The following is a 16,275-nucleotide window of genomic DNA, read 5'->3' as shown; positions in this document are numbered from 1 at the left end:
GTTCACCCTGTGCAGCCCCTCCTGAAATTATGAGCTCATTAACGGTTAGAATTGATGTGTCAGAAGAGATCATGACAAATTGCATTCCTTTTAATCCCTCCATCTGATTGCTTTCAATTCCTTAATCTGAAATGACTTCCTCTCCGACTGCTGGCATCACTTTCCCAACAGGGGTCAAGCTGTCTCAACCAACAGCATGACTTGGTGTCAGAATACTGTGTGTCTCAACAGCTTTTCCTTCACTTCTTACTCTTTTCCAGCAGAGTCCTGGACCCTTTTATGTTTCACTAATCACAGCTCCTTTGATTTCAACCACAGAGGATTTCCTCCTGGTAAACACAGACATCTTAAATCTCTTTCTTCCTTCTCTGCTTTCTTTTGATTTATGAAAACTTGCCAGTCTATCTACATTCCTTCCGTGTGTGTGTTAAAGAATATCTAGTAAAGGCAATAGCACTAGCCAGTTTGCTTTAGGGAAAAGGAAACTGGAAGGTTACAGTGAAGTTGATACAATAAAATTAATCTCTTCCAAAGGCTAAATTGTTCTGTGGCATTTAAGGAACAATTAAGGAAGCAACTAAAGGCTAAGTGGAGTCAGTGTCCATTTAGGAAAGGAGAGAGGCTTCAGAAGCTCCCCTTTCTTCCACAGCCTGTAACACTCACTGCTCCTCTCATGGTGGGGAGCGGGACGGGGAGGGATACTAATCAGGAGACCCGCAGGGTCAGGAATGTTGGAATAAAGCTACATGAAGTAATTTGGAAGTAAGGTTAAATATAATCTTGGTTCATGAAAAATCAAGTGCTGGAGAGAATGAGGGCCAGGAGCAGCTCTTACGCACCCCTAGCAATGACCTCGTCAACCACATCCCCAACAAATCTGCCTTGTCTTCTCAGGGCATGTACTGGGGAGACACATGCCAGAATGCTCAGAAGAGCACTTTTCATAACTAACAGACAAACAAAAACACTGGAAACAGCCCAAAGGGCCATCAGGGAAGAGTGAACAAATCAATTACGGTATATTCACACAACGAAAGGCAATGGTATGAGTATTTTAGTAATGCTATAAATGAGAAGGGTAAGTCCCAGATGACTTCATCCTGCATGATACTCTGACAAAATAAGGATGAGTAAAGCTGAATCCCAGATACATGTATCTACATAATTTTTAGGAGTATGTATATTATTTACGTGTACATATATGAGATAAATATATCGTATATACAGAAAAAACACACATGCACATATGCAAGAGAATCATAAACACAAGATTCCAGGCAATGCTTATATGCTTACAATGGGTGAGGGAGAAGCAGAGGTTAATACAAGTCACCAACAACGTGCTGATTCTAGGGTTGAGTGGCGAGTTCAGTTGCCGCTGCTGCTTTTTAATATTAATTTTAAAAAGTCAATAAAAGTCTTCTCCAAGACGATGATATGTTCAGAATATGTCCTGAAACAAAGATTATAATTCCAGGGGCGCCTGGGTGACTCAGTCGGTTAAGCATCTGTCTTCAGCTCAGGTCATGATCCCAGAGTCCTGGGATCGAGTCCTACATTGGGCTCCTTGCTCGGTGAGAAGCCTGCTTCTCCCTCTGCCTGCTGGTCCCCCTGCTTGTGTTCTATCACAAATAAGTAAATAAAATCTTTAAAACAACAACAAAGATTGTAATTCCAATCTGTGTAACTAAAGTTCGACTAAAGCTAAAACGAAAGCATACCGGTAGATACTATAATGGTCCAGCCAGAAGGATTAGTAACATGGCTGATAAAGTGCTTTTTCCACTTTACTTTTATTTCCCCTCCTCTCTTTCTACAAAATGTGCTTTGTGGGGACGGTCAGCGGCCTCTTTAGTGTTATGCTGGGTAGGAAGGCTAATTAGACATGAAGCTACAAATGGGAAGGAAAACGTGTGTACACCATGGCGAGCCCACCACAAACTCTCCGTTAAGGCTCAGCAGGCTTCTGAGCATAACCAGAGGGGAGGATGGTGAGGGGAGAGAGGAAATGGGACAGGGTTGGGTCCTTGGGAGCAATCCGCACTTTGTGTGTTGGAAGTTCTGGGAGTTCTGCCTTGACAGGGATAGGACAGCTCTCTCAAGTTCACGGGCAATGATGAAATGTGTATTTGTTCTGAGGCATCCAAAGTCCACAAGAGTAGATTGTTTTGATCATAGAATAATCTGCAAATTAAAAGCCTTTTTTTTTTAAAGATTTTATTTATTTATTTATTTGACAGACAGAGATCACAAGCAGGCAGAGAGGCAGGCAGAGAGAGAGGAGGAAGCAGGCTTCCCGCTGAGCAGGGAGCCCCATGTGGGGCTCGATTCCAGGACCCCTGGATCATGACCCCACTGAGTCACCCAGGTGTCTCTGCAATTTGAAAGCTTTAATAACAACTAGTCTAGCCTGTTTGTGCATAAGCAGAGCTCTGAGGAGAGTCCTCGGTTATACAATTCTGGTTTGACCCAGTTCTTCTGTTTTTCTGCCTTTTCCTGTCTCCTCTTCCTTCCTTCTCTGTAAGTCATGGGTTTTGGTTGACCCCACCCTGGTCTGCTCTATGGGCACCTAACTTACCATTTAGAAACATTGTTTGAAAATTTCTTCTATGTAAATGCTCCAGTGTTTCGCTGGATTGCCTTTTATTTTTTAAAAAAATATTTTATTTATTTGTTTGACACAGAGAGAGCACAGGATCCGTGGGGAGGGAGAGGGAGTGGCATAGAGGGAGAGGGAGAAGCAGATTCCCCGATGAGCAGGAAGCTGGTCTCAGGGCTCGATTCCAGGACCCGGGGATTAAGACCTGAACCAAAGGCAGAAGCTTAACAACCAAACCATCCAGGTGCCCCACTGCCAGCCTGCTTTTATCAAGAGGATTTGCCAAATTTCTGTGGGTTCCCATGTGACCTCTCCAGCAATGATCATTCAGGTGTCCAAGGATAAGGAGAAAACTGTACCTTTTAATTTATAAATGCTGATCCTAGTAGCAAGGGGCACTGCGACTATAAAAATGTCATGCATTTTATGCCTCGTGATTATAATGTGTTTGAAATTAACCTGATAGCCTCTTAAACACATGTCAACTCCTTTTGACTTTATGAAGCATATAAAACTCACCCTAAGATTCCCAGGCTTTTCTGAGTTTGTCCCCAAACAGAAAAGCCTGTTTATACCTCCCACTCATCCAACTATATTTTGATTTCTCAAGAATTTGATCTTTGAACATATGAATGGAATGAAAAGAACCAGAATGTTAACTTCACTTTCCATGAAATAAGCACATAAAAATGTCTTCACACTTTGTTGGTCATGATTCCATCTGCCAGAGCTGCCTATGTTCTGAGTTTTTATATTTAAACCTTACCCTGAATACGCCAGCTTGAATCACCTGGATGTGGTCTTTGAGGGCAAGCAGCAGTCTCCACCTTCCTCCCTCTGTGATGCTTTCTGTGGGGGCTCATAGGACTTTTTCTCCAGCCTTGATCCATCTCGTGAACTCATCTCTGACTAGCCAACCTCTTTCTACCTGGAGGATCTTACAGGTTTCTCCATCTCAACGTGCCTCAAATCCAACTCATTCCCCTCTCTCGAACTTCAAACCTCCTCCTCCTCCTTCTGGATTGCATAGCTTAGAGGCTGGCAGCGCTGACCACTAGTTCACCCAACCAGGACACTTCAGGGAATGCTGAACATCCCGCTCTACTTGCCAATACATATTTAATCAGACAACAAGACTTGTTGATCCCCTTGAGGCTTTCTCAAACAGACTCCCTATCCTACCCTCCATTCTCTTTTCAGGGCTCTCATGACCTTTCACCTGAATGATGGTGTCGGCTTCCCAGTCTCTACCTATCCACGCCACGCTCCATAGACTGGGTGTCTCCGGAAAAAAAATCAGAGGATGCATTTTCTGTCTTATAGTCCTTTATTTGCTCCACAGAAATCTTTGGGAAAAGTACCAAATTTTCAATATGACCTAAAAGATCCTTCTATGTGACTGCAACTTCTCTTTTCCATTCAGTTCATTTTTTGCCATTCGCTATCTGTAATAGGCATACCAAAGTCAATGCTTATTTCCTGAATATACCATGTATTTTTACACTTGAGATGCCTTTGAATACAATGTTCCCTTTGCCTGAACAATCCTTTCCTGCCTTCTCCATCTGGAAGAGGTTTTGTCTTCTTTTAAGACTCATATTCTCGGGCGCCTGGGTGGCTCAGTGGGTTAAAGCCTCTGCCTTTGGCTCAGGTCATGATCTCAGGGTCCTGGAATCAAGCCCGGCATTGGGCTCTCTGCTTGGCGGGGAGCATGCTTCCTCCTCTCTCGCTGTCTGCCTCTCTGCCTACTTGTGATCTCTGTCTGTCAAATAAATAAATAAAATCTTTAAAAGAAAAAAAGACTCATATTCTCAGTACAATTCTTCTTGACACCTCTCTTCCTCCAAAAGACTTATTTGCCTTTTCTTCTGTAATTTCACAGATGTCTGTATGAATATATGTGTTTTGATATCTCCCACAAAGAACTGAATTATTTACATTCCCGTCTGACTTTCCCACAAGCTGTAAGTGCCCTGAGAGTAATAATTTTTCTAAGGCTTATATTTTATCACTCTTTCTATTTCTAGTCCAAACCATAGTACCTGATACTTAGTAAGAACCCAGCATTTTTTAATAAAAAAATTAGAAAATTAGATAAACATGAAGGAAAAAAGTAAAGTTCCACAATCTTATAGTGTTAAAATTTTCTATGGATATAAATTATTGGATATTTATGAATATATATTATATAGCCATATATGGATTATATATGGATATATATTATATATATAAAGTATTATATATAAGTATATAATACTTTTTTTAAAAATGGTACCATGTCATATATTTTATTTTGTGATTTTGTTTTAAAAAATAAATAGGATACTGTGAATATATTTCCGTTGCAGAAAATATTTTAAATCGGAATTTGAAACAATAGCTTTTCAGTTCATTGTCTGCAATGCCCTTATATTTGGACATTGAAGTTATTTTATTTTAATTTAACTATATTTAATATGTAATTTTTTTGGATTGCAGTAATGAAATGGTGCCCCAGCAGCGGCTGGGCCCCAGCACCAGGCGGAAATAAAGAGAAGAGCAGAACGAATACGGACAGAGAGGAGAGGAGGCAGGCAAACAAACGAGCTGGAGAGAGGACGCTGCCAGCCTCGAGGGCTGGAGGAGTGGGTCTGATCTCTGGGTTTGTTTTTGGAATAGCTGCAAAGCAGGTGGGAGAAACCGAGGGTGCACGGGACGAGTTATTTTTATGGTTTTGCGGTGAGTTTGAACAGCCTCCAGACCGGGTGTTTCTGAGAGACCATGTTAAAGATTCTTCATTGCATTTTGTTTTATTTTGAAGGACAGTTGTTTGTCTCAAGCCAATGCCTCCCTGAGGCCAGCTTCAAGACAGGGGTAGCTGGCCTCTTTGAGTGGACAGAGTCATGAGCAGATGCACGCGTGGATCATGGACAGACTGACTGACCATATCTGGGGCCAAATGACAAGGAAAGAAAAACAGGCAGTTAAGCTTTGAGCTGCCTCAAGGTCCTGGTTTCATCTCAGGTGCAGCTCACAAGGCAGTAAATGAAGCAGGCTCTGAAGGGTGAGTTCTCTGTGTCACAGAGGTAACAGCCAAATTTACAAGACACCTTAACAATCTGTCTGGGTAGCAAAAAAAATCTCAAGGCATTAGTCAAACCTCCCAAAGAAGCAGAGATATGGCTGAATAAGAAGGGAGACAGCTAGAATAAATTCCTTTGATGAGTCAGATCAGAGCACAAGGAAAGCTACCCAAGAGATTGAGGAGAACTAGAGCATGGGATCAAGACTCGTCCTTAGCTTGGAGCAAATTCAGGATGACCTCTACAGCCACAGAGAAACCCACTCCCCTTCTGTTGGCAGAAGGTCCTAGATACTAGTGCACAAGTGAAGCGAGCGTTTCTCACATACAGGGCTCAGTGTCTGGGGAGTGGAAATCAAGAGTAGAGTGAACAGAGTTAAATTTACTTTCATATCAATAAAACAACAATAAAGGCTCATAGTAATTATGTCCTTTACATGGTTTGCCTCATTAACCTTTGCAGAAGAATGAAATAGAGGCCTTGACCCAAGACTTTTAAACATTTGATGGTTTCTGTGTGTCTAGGATATTGACTTTGGCAAAAGGGAAAATTCTGGGTGATATTTGATTTCTGTTTTTATAATGGCTAGATTGAGAACAAAACTAGAGATGAGTGGATAAGGAAGTGTGAAAAGGATGCAGACGAATTTCGGAGTTAAAAGACATAGCGATCTGGTGTTCTGAGTGATTTTCTGGGCTTCCAGCTGATGCCTTACCCTCACTATCAGAAACTGCTTTGTCCCATTCAGGTGAGTAGAGAGTGAGCGGTGAGGTGGAGAGATCCTAGGAACCCAGGACGAAACACAGTCTAGGGCCAGCCCAGCATCAAGACCACTCTGACCCTATAAACCTACGAGGGACTCCAGTGAATATGCCTGTGACACACTCTCCCAGAGTCAAGGTGAAGTTGCTTCAAAGGCAATTTCATGAACAGAGGTCAACTAACCTGACTCGAATCCTAGGAGACGGGCACGATTATGGACACCAAGTCATAAGGATCATAAACGTGTCTCCTCATTCTGATGGTCTGAAAGACCACCCTTTCAATACTTTTCCAAGGAGAATTTTGCTGGTCAAACACAGGGATGACGGATCACCAAACAATGTGTAGTGGGGCTGCTTGTGGGCAGGAGAGACAGAAGAAAGACTTCAAGGCTACCCTGTGATACCTCTTTGAACGTGTGCTTGGACGGCAGTCTACAGCTGAGCCTGGAATCCTCAGTAGCTCTTCCAGCTAAAGCTCTTGGCTTTCCCCCCAAAAATGAGGCTCGAGGAGCTGTAGCTGTTGCTGAAAGTGTCCCATGGCTCTGATTGTTTCTACCCTATAGGTAAACACTGCAAACAGTCACCAGGAGGAGCATTTCTGAAAACCACGGACCTGAGTATGAACATAGACTTTCTTTTGACCTCACTGGTTTGCCACTTTGTAAAAACAGGAAAGAGATCACTAACTGAGTAAGGCCACTAATGTGGCTGTTTTCCTCCTCCCGCCTCCACCGCCAGAGGCTACAGAATCAGAAAGCTACCCCCATAGACTTTCTTCCAGCCTGAAAGGGAGTGGTTGTTTTTCAAATCTGTTTTCAAGATCATCCTTCAAGGACTACATTCCTTATGACACCATCCTGGTGGAAAACATTGTCTTTCTTTTAATTGCCCACAACTTGTAAGCACACGATTCCCCATTTCTGAAAGCAAACTCACACACACAAAATATTTTGTGTGTTTGACAGTATAAGGCACTGAGATAACCTTTATAAAAGGGAAGGGAGTGGGACCCAAAGATAAAACAATCTCAAGATTTAGAAAATTAAATACATTTTATGGGCAAATAAACCATGCATATGAGTAACTTTTATAGGACGCAGCGTGTGATAAAGGCAAACAACTTTGTGGACATTTCCAGGAGAGAAGAGGTCTTCACAGGCTGAAATGACCCTTTGGTAATGACATTGGCTGGGGGCTTGGGGAGCAGTGTTGCACACAAGGAGGAAAATGTCTAAGTTGATACAGTGATCTTTCTCAATATTCAGATTAAAGTTTTTTTAAAAAAAAAAAAACAACTTTCACCAGCTTAAGATCATGGTTTAGTTTCTGTCACCTTTCATTTCTCAGTAAGAGTTCCTTCCTTGATCTGTTGCTTTCTGACCTCCTTGACTTGACAGGTCTTTAAAGAAAAGAAATTATTTGGTCTATCACGGGGTCAGATGATCTCTTACAGTGGGGCAAGGGCAAATTCTTAGGGTGATTTTTCAGTGGGCAAGGCTACTACTGAAAAAAAATAATGTGAATTCACTGTATCCTTTGGCCTTTTTTTTTTTTTTTTGAGATTTTCTTATTTATTTGAAAGAGAATGAGAATGAGTGGGAGGGACAGAGGGAGAGAGAATCTCAAGCAGACTCCACACTGAGTGGGAAGCCTGACATCAGATTTGATCTCTTGACCCTGAAATCATGACCTGAGCTGAAAACAAGAGTTGGACACTTGGAAACAAGAGTTGGACAAACAAGAGTTGACTGCACCACCCAGGTGCCTTCCTTTGGACTTCAAAGGAAAAGTTCTCAAGTCTGTTGCATTTTTCCCTTTAGGGGCTGGGGAGAGCCTTTAATGCATTAGACAGTGTAAGACACTAGGATATGGCCCATTGGCAGGAAGAGATTGGGAAAGGTGAACAGAAAGATACAAGAAAGAAGTTGAGTGAGAAGATTAGTTTTCCTCTGTGTTTTAATTTAACCTTCTTGAATTGCTTTATTTAATACCTTGTTTCATTATATGCTCAGTATTCAAGGTTTTGTCTATTGCGACATTTCCTTCATTGTCCTGTCCTTAAGAGAGTTTTCCATCCCTCTGGTTCATTCATCTATCAAATACTAACTAAATAATAACAGTAAGTCATGTTGGACATGGTTCCAGCCACAGGGATGCATTTGTAAATATAAGCTTGTGTTCTAGTTGGAATAGATAGTTAACAGGCTAAAATTCAAAAATAAATAAGGTATGTAACTTCTGGTGCTGATGGATAATAGTAAAAAAACAAACAAACAAAAAACGTAAAACAGGGAAATGATGAAGGCAAGCAGGTAGACAGGCTCAGTTCTAGTGGGGCCTTCAGTAAAGAGTTGGGTTTTGTCTCATTTGCAAGGGGAAACCATTGCGAGGTATTGGCAAAGAGTTATAGTTACCAGACTTAGGTTTTAGGAGGATGGTTGTGGCTGCTAGGTGGAGAATGGACTGTCCGTGGATAAGAGTAGAAGCTGGGGGACCACACAGGAGGTGGATGAGGGCTGATGATGGTCTGGACAGGTGGTGGCAATGGCCAGAGTTGACACCGATGATGGAGGTAGAGCCACAAAGGTTTACAAGTGGAGTAAAAGAGGAAGGGAGGTTTGCACATAAAATGAAAAGGGGACTCAAACACGATTCCTGGGCATGAGCCTCTGCAATGAGGTGGATGAATTTCTTTGCAGAGGAATTTTAGTCAGTTTTTGTTTTGGGGTTTTTTCGTTTTTGTTTGTTTGTTTTTTCTTTTGGAGAGAGAGAGAGAGAGAGAGCATGAGCAGGGACGAGGAGAGGGAGAGAGACAATCTTAAGCAGGCTCCACGCTCAGTGCAGAGCTCAACTCAGGGTTGGATCTGACAACCCTGAGATCATGACTTGAGTCAAAATCAAGAGTCAGGCACTTAACCAACTGAGCCACCCAGGTGCTTGGAATTTTAGTTGCTTCTAATATATATCTTCTATGTTCCAGCGCAAGTATGTGCCCAGATAATGAACTGGTTACATGACAAAGACTTTAAGTGTTACTCAGCAAGAAATCCATGGGTGACACCCACATTTTTATGCCTCCCCAAATCATCTATGCAATCACGTATTTGTCACCTCCCCTTTGCTAAGAGGCATTCTAAGAGGTGTCCCTGCTGCTCCCATAGTCTGAGTCTTAGACAAACACAACAGTGTCTTAACTAGTCTATCTTGTCTTAAAATGTCCACTCCTTCGCCACACACTAGCTCAAGGGATCTTTTAGAAATCACAGCTCACTTTCCTGCCTAATGTCCTCCAGTGGTTTTGCATCATGCTCAGGGTGAAATCCAGTCTTCTTGCCCTGTCCTGTAAGACCCGAGGGGACCTGACTCAGCTCACCTTCCTCAGGAGCCCCTCTTCTCTAGCCTCCCTCTCTCTGCCTTTCTGTCTGCTCCTTGAACACCTCAGGGTTTCTCTTCTAGATATTTCCTCTCTCTGGAATGCTTTCTGTAGCCCCTCACAAGGTTGCTTTCTTCTATTCAGGTCTCTGGTCATATAACCCCCTCAGAGAGGCCGTCCCTGACCAGACTCTAAACAGATACCCGCAAAGACTTTCTGCAGTCCTGCCCTATTTGCATTTCTTTACAATGTCTATCTCTCACTGAAATGATTTATTTGTTTTCTTCTCTACTCTTTCACTTTCCAGGAATGTTCACCACTGTATTCCTGGTAACTAAAACAGTGTTGGCAAATAGTGGGCACACAGTGACATTTTGGTGAATACATACATCTCACTTCCTGCAAAATTTTTATGGGAAAGACTTGGACTGAGACCCAGTATAAAGAAATGACAACATATGTCACATGCATTGACCAACATGGCATGTGACAGCATTCGTTAGCAAATTGAAATCTAGGACCAGAAATGTTAGAGGAACTGTCATAGTGCTTTGGGTGAAAAGCTCCTAAGAAAGGCAGAACGAAAGACAAAAATTAGCATAGACTTGATAAATAAATGTGTGGTATGAACTACACTAATTTCTATGTAGCCTTGAACAGTGTCTGACACATACTAGGCTCTTAAGAAATTTTTGTTGAAAAAAAAAAAGAAGAAGAATTTTTTGTTGAGTAAATGAATAAATGAATACCTAGGAGCTAAAAGCCTATAAATGGGTATAGCAAAGGCGAAAACAAAATGGTTAAGCTTTTACCAATGGTGATATTTTTTTATTCCAAAATAAGAGAGTTCTGTTTAGGGGAGAAAAATACAGTCTACTTGGGGCAGCACCACATGAAACAGACCAGCTTTGGTAAGATAACAATGGCAGCAGATAAGAGACCCCTGCCACATCTTCTAGGTGTGGGGTAAGGCTCTGCAGTTTCGTCTCTTGTGCCCAGTGACAGGGGAGCCCCTCACTCCACCACCTAACATTCTCCGTGGGATCACCCAAATAAGTCAGGACACCAAACAGGTGCTATTCCCCATGATCCAAATAAATAACTAGCCAACATCCTACATAACAATTTTGAATTCGCTTTTATTCTTATTACTAGTATAAATTGAGTTATTCACCAAAGGAGGCAAACGCTTGGATTAAAATGACGACTCACACTAACTTCTGTTTGAAAAACATAGCCAACATGGAGATACATCAAATTCAATTTGCTCTGACTTTCTGTTTTTAAGAAATGCTAAACCAAAATAACCAGGGAAAACAGACACCTTTGTATTTAATGGAAATAAAAATACCTTTTGCAGAAAAGAGCAAATTACCACTAACACCATATTTAAAATAGGTCTGTTTAAATATCAGAAAAGTTTCACAAGAAGATGGACAGTCAGTGCAAGCGACTTACAATAATTATTAAGACTAATAATAATATAATTACCACTAATAGGAATAATGTATCCAAATAGAGTCTTACCAAGCCACCACCAATGACAGCTATTTTTTTCCTTGGAATGTCAGATGAATCCATAACTGCCAAAGTATTTTTGTGATTGTTGTAGCTCCTGTCACAAAGGAGACTGTGTCTTCTGGCTGCTGGTTCCCTGCCTTTATATTGCCCAGAACCCTGTCCTGTGAGCCAGCTCTGTGTTTGAACAGGGCTAATTTCCCCCTTGAACTTAGAGGACAGCATTTAACTCCTTAGTGGCTCGAAGCACAATCAGCTCAAACTGAAGCAAAAAGAATTCATTGCAATAAACAAATTTTGAAAAATCCAGCCGCGTGAAGACGGCCACTCTCTTTCTTGCATGTAAGACGGGGAATTTTTTTTAAAGCGTGGTCTTCCGGCTTTTCTTCTTCTGTATTCTGCAGCATGGATACTTACTTTCTTTTTCATTCACGATTAACCATGAATGAAACTTCCCCCATCTGAAGTCCTAAAGCATCTTACAATTCTCTGGGAGAGTGGTGTCACAACTGCTGTATGATTTATTCTGGTTATTAAAACCAGTCAGGAAGCACACCTAGAGGGTCCTCACGGATTGCCTCTAACAGACCGCCAGGAAGATTTTTTTTTTTTTTTTCCGTATTAATAGTCTCCCAAGCGAGATTTTGAATTTGTCACTAACCATACTTCCCCTTTTTTGGCATCAGATGCTAGAAACTTTAGAATCTAATGTGTGCATTGAATCCAGGGGAGATGTTTAATGCTGTTCTTTAAAAAAAAAACTCATCCGTAAAAACAAAATTAAGACAAAAACAAACAAACAAACAAAAAACAGGGGCGCCTGGGTGGCTCAGTGGGTTAAGCCTCTGCCTTCTACTCAGGTCATGATCTCAGGGTCCTGGAATCGAGCCCTGCATCCCCTCTCTCTCTGCCTGCCTCTCTGCCTACTTGTGATCTGTCTCTCTCTGTCAAATAAATAAATAAAATCTTAAACAAACAAACAAACAAACAAACAGCTCATCCCTGAATTCCTATGATCTCTCCACTTTGTCTTCTTTCATCCCATTTTACATGCCTATTATCTATTTTGGGTGCATATTTGTGAATTGAGGGTTCTTGTGTGTTTTGTTGTTGTTGTTGTTTGATTTTTTTTTTTCTTTTTTTCTGGAACATGATGTGTAAAATAAAGTAAGAATGACGACTTCCTCACCTCCTGGTGAGAGCAGGGAGTCTGCAGGTTTCTCCCTGGTGAGGAACTAGTTAAAAGCCATTGAACAGCGGCCCCTTGTGGACAAGGATGGTTAGTGTTGTTAGAAAAGTACTTTGCCCTTAGGCTTTTTTATTTACTTATTTTGAAAAGGTAATGCATTCACATGATATGAAATTCAAAAGACACAAAAAAAGGGTCTTAGAGTAAATAAGTCTTCTGACCCTGTCCCTCGGCCTCCTGTTTCTCCTGCCCAGAGACAACCAGTGTTTTGGTGTCTGGGTCACGCTGTCTGTCCCTCTAAAGCCTCGCCCCCTCCACTCCCGTCCATAAATAGTAGTAGATTCTGTACACTTTTATACTTTCCTATACCCTATTTTTTCACAACGTATAACTGGAGAATTCTTCCATAGCAATATATACAGTGCTCTCTCTCTCTCTTTTTTTTTAGATTTTATTTATTTATTTGACAGAGAGAGAGATCACAAGCAGGCAGAGAGGCAGGCAGAGAGAGAGGAGGAAGCAGGCTCCCCGCTGAGCAGAGAGCCCAATGTGGGGCTCGATCCCAGGACCCTGAGATCATGACCTGAGCTGAAGGCAGCGGCTTAACCCACTGAGCCACCCAGGCTCCCCTCTCTCTCTTTTTTTAATCATGGGCCATAATGCAAAAAAAAAATAAAGTACACAAAACAGTATACAGTAGGTACAATTACTTACTGTAAAGTACCCATCACTTAGGTCCAGAAAAAGAACACTGTGGGAACCCCGGAGATCTATAGGAGGCCTTTGCCTACCACCCCTCCTTCACAGAGGCAGTTGCCATCCTGACTTTATCACTTTCTTGCTATTATTTATAATTTCACTGACATATATGCATCCCTAAAATAGTTTCATTTTACCTCTTGAAGAACTTTACTAAACTTTACTAAACTCATGCCTTTTTTCTTGGCGACTTGCTTCTTTTCTCAGAATCATGCTTAAGCTCCTTCCAAGCCTTTTTTTTTTTTTTAAGATTTTATTTATTTGTCAGAGAGAGAGAGAGAGAGAAGCACACAAGCAGGCAGAGAGGCAGGCAGAGGCGGAGAGAGAGGCAAGCTCCCTGCGGAGCAAGGAGCCTGATGGGGACTCCATCCCCAGGACCCTGGGATCAAGACCTGAGCCGAAGGCAGGTGCTTAACCCACTGAGCCACCCAGGCACCCCTGCACCCAAGCTTCTGCATGTAGTTCTAGTTCATCTTTATCATCGCTTGTTATTTATCCATTCTATTGTGGATGAACAGTTAGGTATTTCCAATATTTTAATATTATGAATAATCCTGCTGCCCTGATTAATTTTGTATATACACTGCAGGGCACACACGTATGAGTATGTCCAGAAACAGAGGCTTGTTGTGCACATTTTTAATCTTTCTAAATAAACCAGAGTTATATTCTGAAGTGTGGTACTCACTTTTACTTGACATGTCCAAGTGTTAGGTTGTGAATGTCCAGTGAGTTCATGCTCTCGCTCATGATCAATTTAATTTGTACTCATTATGGATGAAGTTGAGTACGTTTTCATCTGTTGTTCACAATTTGCTTTTCTTCTTTGCATATGCTTCTTTTCTTATCAGTGGACCTTTAAAAAAAAAAACTAACATAGGATTTGAGTTTTATTCTTTATATATGTTGCAAATAATTACTTTCCTTCTTATACTCTGATACATTTTTCCTTTTTGCTTTCTTAGTGGCCTTCCTTGGTGATAAGACACTCTTTTTTTTTTAAGATTTTATTTTATTTATTTATTTGACAGAGAGAGAGAGATCACAAGCAGGCAAAGAGGCAGGGAGAGAGAAATGAGGAAGCAGGCTCCCCGCTGAACAGAGAGCCCGATGCGGGGCTCGATCCCAGGAGTCTGGGATCATGATCTGAGCCGAAGGCAGAGGCTTTAACCCACTGAGCCAGCCAGGCGCCCCGTGATAAGACACTCTTAATTTTGGCATAGGCAAATTTATCACTCTTTTTGGCTTTTCCTTTATGTCAGGTTTTATAAATGTTTTTGATAGGTCGAATTTCTTATTCTTTTTCAAATGAATACAAACTTTCCCCCAGTACTATTTAGTGAAAGACTTTCCTTCTGCCACTGTTGGGTTTGTCCAGGGTTCATGTGTGTGTGGACCTGGTTCTAGGTTTCTATTCTAGTTTATTCCACCTATTCCACACGTGCCCTTATGGAGCCGGTGGTACAGCCAAATTACTGTAACTGTAAAATAAGCTTTTAAAATTTCATTTATTTATTTATTTGGGAGGAAGAGAGAGCAGGAGGCAGAAGAAGCAAGATGGCACGAGATGAAGCAAGAGACCTAAGTACCGTCTGGTCCCAGGAGCTCAGCTAGATACTTATCAAACCATCCTGAACACCTACAAGCTCAACAGGAGATGGAAGAGAAGAATAGCAGCAACTTTACAAACACAAAAAACGACCACTTTCTGGAAGGTAGGACATGCAGAGAAGTGAATGCAAGGTGATATACGGGATGCTAAACCGTGGGGCGGGGGGCTGGATCCGGGCAAGCGGTGGGGCAGCAGGGCACAAAATCGGAACTTGTACAAGTCTGCTCCACTGAGGGACGTCACTCCAGAGGCTAAGCAGGGGATGGAGCCCTCACGGGGACAGTGTACTCTCAGGACCCACGGGGTCACAGAAAGACTGGGGGTGTCTGAGTGCAGCAGAGCTCACAGGTATCAGAGCGGGGAAGCTGGGGGCAAAGACAGAGCCAAGGAGAGGGCTCTCAGCTTGGAGTTACCTTAAACCATGATCTGATGCACAGTCGGGGCACTACTCCTTGAGCAGGGACCCCATGAATGGCAGATCCGGGGAGACTCACCTTCTCTAGGAGGAGTGGTGCAGGAGTGCGGCAGGAATCTGCTGGGTTTGGAGACTCCAAACGGGGCCGGGCGCTAGAGATAGAAACAGTCCGTCACAGGCCGGGGGAGCTCAGAGCGTGTCTGGAGACCAGGGAGACGGGATTGACGGCTTTTCTCCGAGGTGCACTGAGGAATGGGGCGAGCTCTCGGCAATCTGGCCGGAGACTGGGCGGCCGCCATCTTCATTCCCGTCCTCCCAAGCGGTACGGAAAGCGCTCAGGGAACAAAAGCTCCGAGCGCGAACCCGAGCAGATTGCTTAGCCCCGCCCCTGGCAAGGGCGGTGCGGTTCCGCCTCGGGCAAAGACATTTGAGAATCACCGCAACAGGCCCCTCCCGCAGAAGATCAGCAAGAACAATCAGCCAGACCAAGTTCACCCACCAATTCAGAGCTATAGGAACACAGCACATAGAATACATGGCTTTTCTCCCATGATTCTTTAGTCTCTCAAAGTTAAATTTTTAAAATTTTTGTTATTATTTCCTTTTCTATTTTTAAAATTTTCCTCTTTCTTATTTTAACCTATTTAACTATTTTATCTTTTAAATGCTTTTTTAAAAATCCTTTTTAATTTTTATGTTTATGGTCATATTCTATCCCTTCATTGTATTTAACCTTATTTGTATACATATAAGTTTTTATTTCTTTAAAATTTTGGGATACACTTTCTTCTAACAGACCAAAAACAACCTATATCTAGGATATGGCTTTGTTCTACTCTACATCCTGATCACATTCTCTCTTTTTTTTTTCTTTTTTCAATGAACTTTTATCAATTCCTTTTAAAAATCTTTTTTAGTTTTCATCTTTACAGTCATATTCCAACCCTCCATCATTGTTTACCCTTATTCTTGTATATAAATGCT

General features: G+C 42.0%; 1 protein-coding gene and 1 long non-coding RNA gene across 2 annotated transcripts in view; both read right to left on the bottom strand.

Annotated features, from left to right (window-relative positions):
• The window catches only part of KMO (kynurenine 3-monooxygenase), a 46,969-nt gene extending 35,407 nt beyond the window's left edge, over nt 1-11,562 (bottom strand). Inside the window, 1 exon segment of the mRNA XM_047703886.1 lies at nt 11,326-11,562. Coding sequence (XP_047559842.1) covers nt 11,326-11,541 — 216 coding nt within the window. The 5' untranslated portion in view covers nt 11,542-11,562.
• Nucleotides 11,563-14,132: 2,570 nt separating this feature from the next.
• Nucleotides 14,133-15,023, bottom strand: LOC125085493 (uncharacterized). The gene is made up of 2 exons (XR_007122953.1): nt 14,469-15,023; nt 14,133-14,254 (listed from the first exon to the last, which is right to left on the bottom strand). It is a non-coding gene; the product is annotated as an uncharacterized LOC125085493 (long non-coding RNA).
• Nucleotides 15,024-16,275: the final 1,252 nt, after the last annotated feature.

The sequence above is a fragment of the Lutra lutra genome, chromosome 15 (genome assembly GCF_902655055.1).
Source record: "Lutra lutra chromosome 15, mLutLut1.2, whole genome shotgun sequence".
In the NCBI taxonomy this organism is placed as follows: domain Eukaryota; kingdom Metazoa; phylum Chordata; class Mammalia; order Carnivora; family Mustelidae; genus Lutra; species Lutra lutra.
The sequence above is the reverse complement of the archived record's forward strand: the minus strand, read 5'-3'. Positions and strand labels throughout refer to the sequence as shown.